At 33.7% G+C, this 15,741-nt stretch overlaps 1 protein-coding gene across 1 annotated transcript in view; it reads left to right on the top strand.

The window, feature by feature from the left end:
• LOC144840052 (transformation/transcription domain-associated protein-like) overlaps positions 1-15,741 on the top strand; it is a 102,081-nt gene that overhangs the window by 77,651 nt on the left and 8,689 nt on the right. The window contains exons 58-72 of the mRNA XM_078695687.1: positions 307-424; positions 563-678; positions 994-1,206; positions 1,642-1,752; positions 2,036-2,230; positions 2,691-2,839; positions 3,952-4,116; positions 6,410-6,597; positions 7,582-7,681; positions 7,851-8,148; positions 8,576-8,777; positions 10,192-10,299; positions 11,341-11,457; positions 12,395-12,607; positions 14,051-14,192. Of these exons, the coding sequence (XP_078551813.1) occupies positions 307-424; positions 563-678; positions 994-1,206; positions 1,642-1,752; positions 2,036-2,230; positions 2,691-2,839; positions 3,952-4,116; positions 6,410-6,597; positions 7,582-7,681; positions 7,851-8,148; positions 8,576-8,777; positions 10,192-10,299; positions 11,341-11,457; positions 12,395-12,607; positions 14,051-14,192 (2,435 nt within the window). The remainder of the gene's footprint in view (positions 1-306; positions 425-562; positions 679-993; positions 1,207-1,641; positions 1,753-2,035; positions 2,231-2,690; positions 2,840-3,951; positions 4,117-6,409; positions 6,598-7,581; positions 7,682-7,850; positions 8,149-8,575; positions 8,778-10,191; positions 10,300-11,340; positions 11,458-12,394; positions 12,608-14,050; positions 14,193-15,741) is intronic.

The following is a 15,741-nucleotide window of genomic DNA, read 5'->3' as shown; positions in this document are numbered from 1 at the left end:
TATAAATCCAAAGGCAAATTACTGAAAAAATTACAATGCTGTGGGTATCAGTGGCTGGATCTCAATGGAGATCCAAAAAAAAAGCGAAACGCTAAATCAAAACGATAAAGTAAAACAGCCAGAAAAGTTAGCAGAGCTTTCGGGCAACACTAGCCCTTCATCAGTGCAAGTATATATATATATATATATTATTTGTCCAACTTGAGTCATAATGTAATCAATTCAATCAGTTTATTATCCAGTTTCTTTTGTAAAATAACTGTTACAATACAACATAAATTAAAAAATGATTACATTTTTTTTAAGGAATCGGTTACCAATGGTGTCTGATGATCTATCTCATTGGAGTGATATCTTCATGTGGAGACAACATCACTACCAAGCTATTGTGTCAGCGTATGATAATCAGCCTGCTACTGACCCTGTAAGTTAATCATAATTGTACAATCAATTTGTTCCTATGTGTATACATAACAAATCTTTTAAAATATTTTTTTTTTAATGCACACTACTTGTATATAGAATCATTAATAGTTTATTTTCACCATTATTTTTTGTATAGCAACATACAAGCCATGCTATGTTGGGTGTGCATGCATCGGCTCAGTCAATAATTAACTATGGAAAGGTTGCCAGAAAACACTCACTTATTGGCCCAGCTCTCGATTCTCTTAGCAGGTCAGTATTCTTCTACAATTATTGAATTGATTTGAAGTTTTAATTATCCGTTGATTTCATACATTACATGTTACTGTTTTATCCCTGGTCTAATTTGAGGTGGTATAATTTGGTACCTGTGATCTGAAAGTGCCAATTTGAAACATGAACAAATTCATGCATTTGATTCTGCTTGAAATTTGAATTACTTTGAATAAATTATATTTAATTTTTTTATTTCAACTTTATTTATAGAGGGTAACCCTTCCAGCTGAACCCGCAGGCCAGCTGATATTCAGGGGCCCTCTAATGTGAACTTCTTTTATCTTTATGAAGGATCCACACAATTCCAAGTGTTCCGATTATTGACTGCTTCCAGAAGATTAGACAACAAGTAAAGTGTTACCTGCAGATGGCAGGAACCATGGGTAAACAAGAGCTGCAAGAGGGTTTAGAAGTCATTGAGTCTACCAATCTGAAATACTTCAACAAAGAAATGACTGCAGAGTTCTATGCTCTCAAGGGCATGTTCTTGGCTCAAGTTGGCAGGTAACTACAGCCTTCAGAATTGGGATGAAATGACCATGGCAGATCAAACCATCTATTTGCTAAGTAGCACCACATGAATGGTTGCAAGAGCTAGGCCTAAATACTGTTATTATAGAGACAATTTATATTGATGTTTATATGTTTTTGCATCTCATAAATGCGTACCATATATATCATATATCATAAGTACCATGGACCTATAGGTCCAAAGTACTAAACATTAGCTTGACATCTATCAACATCTTCATTGTGTAAACTCTGGTTAGCTTTCTCCATTTTACAATGGTTTTTCGACTTTTAATCTCAAAATTCTTCTACAATTGATTTTTTTTGTCTACTTCTGAAATACTGTTACAATTAATTGACTGTCTCTTAAAAAAGAATAATAAATAGATATGTATCTGATATCAAAGTTTATTGTTTGCTTATTAACAGGTCAGATGAAGCCAACAAAGCATTTTCAGCTGCAGTCCAAATGCATGATACGTTAGTCAAAGCATGGGCACTCTGGGGTGACTACCTTGAGCAAATATTTACGAAAGAAAAGTAAGTGGACATCCTCATGGCTCATACCACCTACACTTAAATGTGGGGTACCACCACTCTTTGGGAAAATGGAACAATCCACCTCAAATTAAAAAATGTCTGTGATACTCAGTTGGTTGTTTATTATAATTTTGTAAAAAATGAACAACATCCTGTGAAATATTGCTGGTTATTTTTTTTTCAACCATATTTTAATGAAGATGTCACTTTTATTTTGTTTCTTGCATGTCAATCAATCATGTTATCTTTAATCCTTATTCTTTTAATTTAATTTCTTTTAAAGGCAAATCAATGTAGGTGTGTCAGCTATTGTATGCTTCTTGCATGCGTGTAGACATCAAAATGAGAGCAAGTCACGTAAATACCTTGCCAAGGTGCTCTGGCTTCTAACATTTGATGATGAAAAGAATAGTCTTCCATTGGCTGATGCGGTTGATAAGTATGCAGTTGGAATACCTGCTTTCCAATGGCTGCCTTGGTAAGGCTATACTCAAGTAAAATCTGAGTTAGAAAAATGTATCACCAGTGTAGTCCAGTTGACTGCAGAAGTTGGGCCATTCACTTTCTTGATAACTAATTTTCTGAGGTTTGTGAATAAAAAAAAGTGGTCTTTGTAATCAAGTAATCGCAGAGAAGGACAAATTTAGCCTCCAGCAAAAAAAAACTGTAGTTTTTAAGAACCTCACTCAATCAGTGCCAAACTGATTGTTGGTAAAGTTCACTGGTGTAGAGTAGATTTTATGCTAATATTTAGTTCTCTAGTTTTGACATAAAATCTTTCCCCTTTGGATTTTATGGTTTTCAAGAGAATACCATGTTTGAAAGTCATTCAAGGCATTGAATTATGATTGTGCCTGACTTATATGTATGCATAATTTTGTGGATTGAAACATGTGGAGATTATGTAATTTGTTTATTATTTGAATATTATTTTACAGGATACCTCAGCTGCTAACATGCTTAGTTGGATGTGAAGGCAAGATAATACTTAACTTATTGGTGCAGGTTGGCAGGGTATATCCTCAAGCTGTCTATTTTCCAATTAGAACATTGTACCTTACATTGAAGATAGAACAGCGGGAAAGATGTAAGTATCAGCTGTACATTATTTCTTGTTTTTATCTAAATCGTGTTAGGATGCATTTGGATTTTGCGGTATCCACACTACACAAGCGAAAAAGTACACAAATTTGTGGTCTAGTTTGCAAGCATGTGTGTTATAATTGGTCCAAAATACAAAAAAAATGGCTATTTTAATCTAATAAGATCTAATAATACTAATATTTATTCGGTCGCCAATGAGTAATAGGGACTTTTAGATTGAGTGAACGTGCACACGACGGCCACGTCCACATGGGTCGTTGTCGACTGTTCTCGTCGATAGATATATGAACATTTACGTTTGATGTGCCATTGAACGTATGACGTAATGACCTTGTAATCTCTATGGTAGCACTCGTCTGTGGTGCTATTCCACCTCGCAGGGCCGGTGGAAGTACACAGGCTTAGCCCGGGTCTTATGTCAGGCTAAGTGTGTAGCTTAGGCCTAGATCTTAATTTTCTGAACGAATGCTGGCGTCTTAGTGATAAGACCCATGCCATAACCAATACAAATCAATAATTCACAGTTTGCAAATATACTTTGGCTGAAATTCACTTTACTACATTCTCAGAAAATCATCGCGACACATTTTCGCCCATGATTTTGATAAACATTTAAGGTGATGATATACGTACACTTGAACTCATGTCAGAGAGCAAACGTTAAAATGCCACTGAACAAGTGCTCAAATTTGCCAGTCAACATACCAGTCGCCTAGCACATATCATAAAAATGACGTAATAGGGTAGCTGTCAACATAGTCGACATGAAAATCTAAAAGATAATAACCAGGATTGAGAATAGGCTAAAGCCCAAACAGATTCTCCACTCATTCCATATTACAATACAAACATTTAAAACAAAACCTTTCACAAGAATTTTAAACAATTGTAATACAAATAAAACTATTCATAAAATGAAATCAAGTATTTTGTTAACAACCTTAAATATTGAAATTGTTGGTGAATTATTTATGTCATTTGGTCCTTGCTGTTTTTATCCAAGCAGTAGCAAAACAGCTAATGCAAAATCCTTGTTCCTTTCTTGTGTTAAGAGCAGTTTATTTATATGAGTATTTCTTTTTGTCTTTTCTAAAGATAAAAGTGGTGAGTTGTCATCAAAAGCTAAAGCAGCAGCTAGTAGCGAAGGGGCAGCTACTTCAACACCTGATGGTGCACTCCCTAAACCACCAACTACAATTATAAAGACAGAGCCGAAGGATGATTCACAACCTACCACTACATCTGCAACAGAAACTACAAGTGAGTGCATTTGAGTATATCAAGGTTATAATCATTATACAATGCATAATTATAACTACATGCTTCACAAACTTTAAACAAATAGACTGGGGTAGCACTAACATTTCATTCTGTTTAGTCATTTGGCGAAAGTCAAAATATTTTTTTTAGTCAAATCAGTTTATCTATAGCCAAAATAGCTAAAGTTCAATGTTTTTATTTAGCCAAATGAATCGGTCTTTAGCCAAAATTAAAAATTGTTGAAATATAATGGTAAAAACATTTTAGTCAATTTATCTATGTCAGGTTTATACACCGTTCCCTGAACGTTTTTGTAAGGAATTTTTAGATTCAGAGCCATGCCTAAATCACTGTATAATTTTTTAAAATAATTTCCGTTCCATTTTCTGTTCTGTTGAACAATTGTTCAAATTGTCTTTAATCATACAGCATTCATACAGTTATCAATTTAATAAGAAACATTTTACAGTTTTCTGAAATTCCCTGAGCGCTATGTTATTTTTGTTTTTTTACGCTTGGCTAGTCATGTTTGTCTGATGGCTTCCATACCACACACCTAAGACTTTACGGTCACTCACTGCCACGCAGCGGGTGAATGTTTTTAAATAGGGTATGCTCAAGAGGTGCGAAAGTGCAGTAGCGCCGGCCTAAAAAATTTTGTACGACAATACGTCATATGCTAAAAATATTGAGGAAAATTCTTAGCAAACGAACACTCGTATCGTTGGTAAACGTACAGATAATATAGGCCAAAGCACAGAGTACCACGTCTTTCCATCCCTCAGGCTGAAGCATTTCTGTCGGGGAGAAATTTATACCATCCCGATTATTTATTACACAACAACACAGAAGCCGGCGGCCGGCCCTGCTGTATATGATAGTTCGCAATAAATGCATGTGTGTGTTTTAATAGCTAAATCCCCGTTATATTTCCCAAATGTTGTTTTGTTTACTCTTCTGATGCACTGCACGCAAGAGGAAAGTTTATTAAGGGTAAAATATGAAACTACAGTAGAACCTTCATTTTACGTACGGTACAGGACCGAAAGGCGTACGTAAAACACAGGATTCGTAAAATCAAGGTTGACCTTAAATTGACCCCAAATAAGTAGAGATCGTAGCTACTGTATAAAGGCTACCGTGTTTGCCTACTTTACTGTAAAGCATGCAGGTGGACACTAGCTAGGCCTGGCCAGGCTAGCAGGCCTAGCAAGATGTGAGGCCTAACTAAAAAAGTACAGTATATACAGGCTGTGCGATGTTTAAATAAAGTGTAAATTGATTTTCTATCAATAAAAGCAGTCGCTGCTGTAGGGGAATGCACGTGTGGAGCTTGTCTCACACAGCAGAATTCCTCACATAGTCATTTTTATTATGCTTTGTTGTTGTTAAATTGCGCCCTCAATGTTAGAAAATGATGACGTCATCGGTTATTTTAAGCGTACGTAAAATCCAGGGAACGTAAAATCAATGTTCTACTGTACATTAAATTGGCAGAGTCTAAAATGCATAACGCATAAATATTTAATTTCGATAATATTAAGATTAATATTATATGAAAAGTACACGCCTATTGAAAAATAGACAATCCCGGTAAATAGCCGACCGTCGGCTGTCGTTGTGATAGTGATAGTTTGGGTTGGGTCTGTCTCTCTGTGCAGTCTACCTCTGCTATCTCAATCATATTGAAATAACAAAGAGACGCCTGGTACAATAAAAGTTGACGAAAAATGGAGCTTGAAGTAAACAACATAACGAACAAAATAAATGCTTGGACCTTTTAGTTGGACTTTATGCTTTCGCCAAAATGATTATTTGATTATCTATTTTATCATATGTCATCGCCAAAATGGCTAATGTAGCCATTTTATTTTTTGCCAATCTTGAAACGTTTTCGCCCATGGCGACTTGGCGATCGGCCAGTGCGAGCCCAGATAGGGACATTACTGTATATGAGTAAAATTCCATGCTTGGGTATAATAGCACCCCCTACTTTGGGCTAACTTCAGACCATAATAAATCCATTATTAATACAATCCAATATAATCCCACCGATAATTTTATAGAAATGTAAATGGGATATGGGTATGACGTATTTTTTATATTGATAGTCTATAATTTGTTGGCATTGTGATTTCTATTCCCTTACAATAAAAGAATGTATTCTTCATTTCTACTAGAGATTGCTACCATTGCTACTCTCACTATATTTACATTACTGGCTGTATTTCTTCTATGCCTATAACTATCATATATTACACATTACTAGTATTCTTTAATAATATTTGTTTAGCCACCACGACTAGCAATACCTCGTCTACTCCTGCAACCACAAGTACACCTTCATCAGCATCTGCCAGCTCATCTAATCAGGGTCCAATTCGTGCTACAGCTCCCATGTGGCGATGTAGTAAAATCATGCAGATACAACGAGATCTCCATCCTACACTGCTCTCATCACTTGAAGGAATTGTTGATCAGGTACAGCATTCTTGTTTCTTCTTTAAATTGATATCAATAACAATAACAAGAAGTCCTTAAGAGAGTTGTAAAATGCATTACTTTCTCTAAATTCAGACAAGCCTCAGAGCCATTGTTTAAAGGACAACTTGACCAAGGACCATATTTTAACAACGTATTAGGGATGTACATATGATTTCAGAATAATCGCAAGATTAAGGATATCGCCGTACAGCCGTCGCCGTAAATTGCTGTGATGTCACAGGTGCATCGCAAAATCTACTTAATGAGTCCAAATAAGCAAAAGAAATAATAAAAAAATCAACATCTTCTCGATTTGCCAGACTTTGCCAGAAAACTCATGACGTAAATTTTGCGATGCACTTGTGACGTCACAGAAATTTACGGCGACGGCTGTACGGCGAGCGCGTGTGGTGGTCAAGTTGTCCTTTAAGAAACTGAAAATATTAAACGTTTATGATATTCACCAAGTATGGCAAATGTAAGATTCAAAGAATTACCACATCATATTTTAAATATGTTTAGTTACTGTGCCAGTTTTACCCATAACCTCAGAACAGAAACTGAATTTGAAATTCCCTTCACGAGATTGACTTGCAGTCAACAATGTATACACATGGACCAAAGTTGTGGAAAGAATTCACATGTACCAGCTGTAATAAACTGAATATTTTTGAAAGAAAAAATAAATGTATAAATAAACATGTTAAAAAACACTATTTATCGCTTTATGCTGATGAACAACACTAAAATGTATATAGGTAATGTCGTTTCTTTCTCACTTTTATTTTAATTTATGTTGTGTTTTTATTTGTTATGTTTTTATGTAAAAGGGTCCTACAAAAACAGAATTGTAAATTTCTTTATGCAGGATCCTTGCCATCAATTATATACTGAAATTGTAATTATAAACGATAACTAAATAAATGTGAATGAATGAATGAAAAATAGTTTATTAAAATTAATAAAATGTATTGTTTGCAGATGGTTTGGTTCCGTGAAACATGGTATGAAGAAGTACTACGGCAGTTAAAACAAGCATTAGCCAAGTGCCAGGCTGTAGCCTTTGAAAACAGAGGAGCAGGTAGGTGAATGATTGCTCTAAGAATCTTTGCATAAAAAAAAAAAAAATCTTGCACCTGTATCAAAGGGTTTTCTGTAATGAATCTTAAGGAGTTTGGTATCAATTTTTATGTGCAATTTATTTTACCTTTGTAAAGTAGTAATCTTTTACTTTATTTTTACTTCAACAGTGGCAGAGGCAAAGGTAACACCACACATGCTGAGCTTTGTCAAGAAATTGGTCAGTACTTTTGGCGTTGGTATTGAGAATGTTTCCAGTGTTGCTACAACTTTCTCGAGTGCTGCGTCAGAATCGTTAGCACGTCGTGTCCAGGCCACATCACAAGATCCAATCTTCCAACGGCTGAAGAACCAGTTCACACTGGATTTTGATTTTTCTGTTCCAGGGTCAACTAAACTTCATAACCTGATTCATAAGCTGAAAAAATGGATAAAAACGCTTGAGGTCAAATGTAAACTCCTACCAAAGTTAGTAAATTATTTGTACAATTTAACAGAAAGCAGAAAGGTTTTTTTTGTCTAACTGTTGGTTGTTGTGATTGTACAGAACCGTTTTTTATGTACTATTCTTACTGTCCCCTGATTTTTTTTGGTGAGCAGTCATACACATAACTATATAATTATTTCTATTTCTTTCGGCAAAAAATAAAATGATTAATATAAAAAACTTAATTAAAGTTGTGTAAAATTAAGTTGGGGATATTTAATTATTGATTGTTGTACCAATATTTCTTTTTACATGAAATGTTTTCCTATTGTAAGCTAGCGTTCCTGCTCCCAATTAGTCATTAAATCGATTATGGAAAGAAAAGAATTGATTAAAAAAAAATGGACAATAGAACAATTATAACATCCTTAGATTGCATAGTTCATTTTGGGTGTGTTTTTTCATTAGATCATTCCTGATTGAAGAAAAATGTCGCTTTTTGAGTAATTTCTCATCCAGCACAGCAGATGTAGACCTACCTGGAGAGTTCCTTGTACCAAAGCACAATCATTACTACATACGTATTGCTAGATTCATGCCCACTGTTCAAATTGTTCAAAAACATAATACATCTGCTAGAAGACTGTACATCAGAGGTAGCAATGGAAAGGTATGTATGACATGTTCACTGCCACTTCTGCTTCTGTCTGCCAAGAATATACAGGACTACAATATTGCAATAATGTGAGTGCACATGTCACGCTGCATAGTATTCTAGTGGTGGAGATATAGCATGTGATATACTGTAAAACATGGTTCCTACCACTATTCAGTGCACATGCTGCATAGTATTCTAGTGGTGGAGATATAGCATGTGATATTCTGTAACACCTGTGGCCGTATTCACCAATCACACTTAAGTGAGATATTTGTAATATGAGATATATGTAAAACATGGTTCCTACAACTGTTGAGTGCACATGCTGCATAGTATTCTAGTGGTGGAGATATAGCATGTGATATACTGTAACACCTGGTACCTACCACTATTGAGTGCACATGCTGCATAGTATTCTAGTGGTGGAGATATAGCATGTGATATACTGTAACACCTGGTTCCTACCACTATTGAGTGCACATGCTGCATAGTATTCTAGTGGTGGAGATATAGCATGTGATATACTGTAACACCTGGTACCTACCACTATTGAGTGCACATGCTACATAGTATTCTAGTGGTGGAGATATAGCATGTGATATACTGAAAACCTGGTGTTATTTTCGAAAAAAAATCCCATCTTGAAAAGAAGCCCCCGCCCCACCCCTCTTTAGTTTGCAAAAGTAATCTTGAAAAGAAGCCCAATTAAAAATGACCTTACAACCTTAATTATCTCAACAGTAAAATCTTCAGATATTTATTCTACAATTTATTGGTTTCCAAATGGTACTTTGATTGTATCTTGTCTGCTTCCTTGGCAAATTTGTAAAACTGGTAGGATATGTCTAAAAAATAATATAAAATGATTGTGGGGCACTCTCACAATCATCTTTTGACAGCATGAGTCTCGCCTCCTTTTTACATCACGCTGTCAACAAATCACCTAGCCATTTTGGCTGAGTAAACTAATTTCAATCGGTGTGTTATTTTCTGTGTTTGTGTTGCCGGCTCACGTGTGTCAAAATTATTATTATTGTTGTAGTAGCAATCCATAAAGTTTACAGCATTCTTCAGTTTGCAAAAGTAACCTCACCTAAGAAGCTCACCTAAAAAAAAGGCCCATCCAAGAGTCCTAAAACAAAGAAGCTCCGTCATCACTTGAGTACAAGGATATTTGCAATAATTTAATTTATAATTAATTTATTTATTTAATTGATAAAATGACAATATATATATTAAATTATGACTCCACATTTCTTCAAAGTTTATTTTATCTACAGATGTGATCTCAATTAATATATTTAATATAATATTTCATCCTACATTTATCAGTATAATATCAGTACACTTGGTTTGTCCAATTTACTTAGTGTTGTTTTCATTTTTTAAATGTAAATTAGCTGGAGTTAACTTTTTGTTTCTGTAGATTTACCCGTACCTAGTTGTCAACAATGCATGTCTCGGTGAATCGCGCCGTGAAGAGCGTGTACTTCAACTTCTTCGCATGTTAAATCACTTCCTTGCAAAACGAAAGGTAAGATTTTATGGATATTAATGATAAATATGTAATTCTTACAGCATGAATGATAGTGAAATATATATGGTATATGATATATGAAAGGTAGTTTCATTCTGACATTTAGAAAGCTATCTTCTGTCTGTGACAAAATGCATTATTGTAAATAATGGAGAAATATATGTAGTTAGTAACAGGTGAATAATTAAGATTGGACAAAAACAGACAAGTTGTCTGTTTCTTTGTTCCATTTTTGTTTTATATATACAATACTAAACAATACAACTTCACTTTATTTTTATAGTAACATTAAATTGGTTTTACGAGTGTTAATTTCTTTTCTGATTGCCTTCCATCAGTAATAGTAAATCATTTGTATCCTGACATGATTATTAGCGCTGTTTATTGTATTTATTTATATCCTTCTACAGAATTTGTCATTATAGTACTAATGGTAGTGGTTGTTACTATTTTTGACTACTAATACAACAAAGTAAGAAAGTTATTAGGACTAAGGCAACATTTTAGAAATTGCTTTATTCAGCTGTCTCCACACGTAATTTCCTTTTCAATGTCAATGGTTCTGCTACAATATATCAATAAATAAAACTTAATTGAATTATTTCATTTCTACTATACGATCAATTAGTGTATCCTCAATTAAAAATAAAATAACTTTATATTGTTCAGTTTTTATATTATTTTTATATTACCATAATATGACCAAGTGTAGTACTAAGGGACTAGGGTGTTGAATTAACAATTACCGAGGTCTTGTGTCCAATTAGTAAGTGCGATTATGTCTGTTTCATAGTATTCGCCCAATACCTTTTGGTGTTCTGAAAAGTTTAGTATTCAGAATGTGTTTTTAATGGTAAAAAGAAATTTGCACCTTTAGAAAAGAGAGTATGGTTATTGGGAGAGTTGACTGTATATATATTTTTGAAATATTAAGTTTCCTCAAGTATAATGTGTAATTTGAATCAAACTCATACCATCACATTTTAGAAGCATTAAAAGAAATAATTTAATTTTAATTAATATGTGATCTTTTCATAGGCAACAGCTAAACGTCAACTTCAGTTCACCGTTCCTCGAGTCGTTGCTGTATCGCCACAAATGAGACTGGTTCAGGACAGTCCTTCATCCCTCTCCTTATTGGACATCTACAAACAGGTATGTGATTTGAAGGTGGCAATTGTAGTCATAACAGAACAAAATCATCTATATTTACTCAATATTTGATATCTCAACCTTTCATCTTTTGCAAATTCATTTGATAGTACAGTATTATATAATTAGTATAAATTACAACGTAGCTCTGTATGTATTTACGCATAATTAGTAGCGATTTACACTGTAACAAAATTACAAATTAGAGAAATTCTCACAAAATACAACCTTGGATACTTAATCCAATAGTGTTTATTTTAATTAAATTGAGAATTCAAACTAACAACGTGTAATTCTTAATTACCACGCAATGTATATTTGAATTTGCTATAAATGTGTGTTATTAAGATAATCATTTCTTTATTTTATGGCAACAAGAATTGATAAAGTATTTTTTTTTAAATAGATGGGGTTAAATTTTATTTATCTTATAGCATTATGTATTATAGTATTATTATAACACACCAAGTGTATTCTTGGCATTTGATTGGTTGTTTTCATTTGCCATGTTTTATTTTCTTCTTTTGTTTCAACGATTGTGGGTGTTACTGTTAGCTTTTTGTAAACATTTTGATAATTCTATGTATTGCGCTAGGCTTGTGAATTGACGGAAAACCTATTCTGTGGCCAAATGCTGATTGCAGAATACAATTTACTTATTTACTAGAACAGTAGTGAAGTAATGTTTTGTTGAATAGAACACTTTAAAATGTTATTGCCATTCAACTAATTATTTGTATACCATTTATTTGAATAAACACTCTGGGTGTTTAGTTCAGGGTTTTGAAAAAAAACCCAAATTACTGGTTCTTTGGTTGTCTGTAAAACCATTTATGAAATCTTTGTTTATTGTTATTTGTCAATCTTCAATTCTACTAACTTTATCACAATTAATATTTGTAATAAATAAATCTATCATAAAAATTGACTGTTTATACAGAGATGCAGCAAGCTTGAAGAGTATGACGCACCAATCCTGCGTTACTATGATAGGCTTCAAATGGTTCAGGCTAGAGGCTCCCAAGCTAGTCATCAAGTGTTACGAGACATCCTAAAAGAAGTACAAACCAACATGGTGCCTAGGGGAATGCTAAAGGAATGGGCTGTACGCACATATCCTAATGCAACAGACTATTTTGCGTTCCGGAAAATGGTAAGGACTTAAGAAAATATATATATTTACTTGTAAATTTCAAGCCTGTATAGCCAGTTACATGGATTTTGGGGAGATCAGCTGTTAAAGTATGGTAAATAGGTTTAAATATCAATGCTGATCTTTTCCCCTTGTGTGTAAAAATTCTAGCTACGGGCTTGAATTTAGATTTAAATAAAATATATCAAATGTATGATCTCAATTTAACTGTAAACTAAGGTAATTCACATTGGACTATTTAAGGCTAATGTCAACACCTAACTGAAAGCAACGCAACTCAACTGGGTTGACATATGTGCTCCAAGAAACTGACCACAATTCAGACACACGCACAGATGCACAAAATAATAATTATAATAATAATAAAGCGCCTAATGTTGTGAAAAATCTAAGCGCTGTACATATTATTACCCTGGTCATTTTTGGATCAAACATATGGAAACATACTCCAATAATACAGCTAGTAATCAGCGCAAACTTGTGTCTTGACCTATACCCATTTGTACACCGTGGTGAAGAAAGGAAAATGTAAGTAAAGTGTCTTGCCTAAGGATACAGGCAATGCGACAAGCGTTGGATTCGATCTCGCGATCAGTAGTCCATGCCCTTAATGTTTGTAAACAATGTCGACATACTGCTTCTCTGGAACTGAAAGGAACTAAATTTACCATGAATTCATGCCATGCAGGCTGTATGGTATACCATGACTAGTAATTGTGGTCAGAACAATGTCCACATAAGCCCTTCTTTTCAGCAGAGTTTCAGTTCCAGATCAAAATAAAGCCTACCTTTACAAGCAAGCAGACAGTCATAGCATTCTACCACTATCTGAAAGCAATAAGACAATCTCTCTACTGTTTTTGAATAGTTATAACTGCATCATGTAAAACCTTAATGTTTCATTTGAAGAAGATAATTGGGAGCTTAGGATTTGCGATGACCAACCTAGGTCAAATTTATGTGTTGTCAGTCTTCACCTCGACATAGAAACCATCAAACCTGTGTCGATGTTAGGAGTGAGGACATGCATCCCAATATCTCCGCATATACACAATGATGTAGTTTGGTCATTGATCATCAAAAATCAAATGCTTCCTAATAATGAGTAAAAACATCTTCAGTCGTCTCGCATGTTGTATGTGTAACATCCACTGAACTTTGACAATACTGTATAAAGCACAATATAGATGCGATGTAAAGTGCTTAGAAATAAGTATACAAGTCAACCATTACTATATACTAATCCGATTGGCCTTCTACTGTACTAAATACTTGATTTCTACTTCCATACTTTCATACTTCCCTACATATTTGCTTTACTACTTACTTATTAGTGATTGTAGTTCACAAACATTTAATTGCAGTGTGCTGCTAGAAATTTAAATTGCCAAAATGTTGTAGGCATTATAATATTACCTTTCATTAATACAATTCTTTTTACAGTTTACTGGTCAGTTAGCATTATTAGGATTGGCTGAATTTGTTCTACATCTGACCCGACTAAACCCAGACATACTGCAAGTTGAACAAGATACTGGTCAGCTATCTATCTTCTACTTCAGATTTGACATTGATGACACATCAGGTAAGGCATACCATATGATCTGAAAGTTTTGGTTTAATTCAAAAGATATAATGATTTTGTTATTAGTTATGCATAACAATTACTGTTGAAGTAGGTGGTATTAGAAATTACTTAGATTTCTCGCACCAGTTTTTGTTGTTCTTTATGCTGCTACAGTTCAAAACAAATTCAACTTTTTGCAAGCGGAGCAAGTTTGAATGATTTTTGGAGTTGGAAGGATTTATTGAACTTTGTATCATGAACAAAAATTCATTTTTTTTAAAGGCCTGTTTATACTACAGATAAATAAATAAACATACATTTTTCTTGCAGGAAACAAAATAAATCAAAGAATGTGTTGTTCTAGAACCATTTATATGCTTTCTTTAATGAAAATAATATTTTTAAATATCCAATCAAATGATGTCATGATCAATAAGAACAATAAAATTGTTGTATCATCACTATTTTATTGCTCTTACTAATCATGATCTCATCTGACTGGACTGGAGTGAGTGGCCGAGACAATGGAACTGTGGGTTCGAGGCTCTCTCGCTCCAAGTCTTCTTGGATAAGGACTATAAAGTGATGGTCCAATGTACACACATTGCTCATGTGCACTTAAAAGAACCCATTACATCTTTCGAGAGTATCACGGTGTACTAGTAGGGCAATTGCAGCGTTATGGACGTACAGTTTGAAGACTTTTGTGAATTGTATTTTGAAAAGTAATATATAAAATAAGATGAAAACTTCACAGAATGTTTGTCTTAAGCTATTAAATCAATCCTCCAAATTTCATTCAAGAAGAACAAACCATTGTTGAGAAAATTGCTAAAAACCGTGCGTTATGTACGTACGTGATGGAAATTGATTTTTCTAACCGGTTAGTTTTAACTCTACATTCATTATTCACTCATAACTTTTTAAACTGATAATAGTGTTTGACTATGTAAATTCATTTTCAAGGCAGGATTTGTATTCATCTACTGTTATGAACATACAGAATGTCTGTTATGGACGTACACTATCAACCACAATGCATTTGTATATGGACAACGATGCTTGAGATGTGTGCAAGTTTGACATACAAACTTTATTTAAATTGTTAAAAACATGAGTACTGTTGTGGTTTAAAGCTTTTCATTTCACTATACTTCAAATATTCAATAAACAGTTATATTTCAACTTTTCTATTAAACACTAACTTTAAATTTATAATACAAAAGTTTTGAGTTGATTAAGTCCACTATTTTTAGGGTGTTATCATTTGACAAATGGAAAATGGTTAAAGCCAGAGAAAAGTCATTTCGGAATAAAAAGAAGTTCAATATTGTTAAATTTTGCCTAAATTTACCATAAACAATTTGTATCTGCCTCAGATAATTTCTCGTGCTCCCAAACCATCATCCATTAATAATAGGCCTACCGTATCTGGTGGTGACTATTGTATGTATCTGATTAAAATGGACTTGATACTAATAATATAGCAGATTGTTATTATATTATTGTTGTAGATTATTTTTATTAATTTATTATTATTATTATTATTATTATTATTATTATTATT

The sequence above is a fragment of the Antedon bifida genome, chromosome 4, assembly GCF_963402885.1.
Source record: "Antedon bifida chromosome 4, ecAntBifi1.1, whole genome shotgun sequence".
Lineage (NCBI taxonomy): Eukaryota > Metazoa > Echinodermata > Crinoidea > Comatulida > Antedonidae > Antedon > Antedon bifida.
Note: the sequence above shows the minus strand (reverse complement) of the source record. Positions and strands in the feature narration are given on the sequence as shown.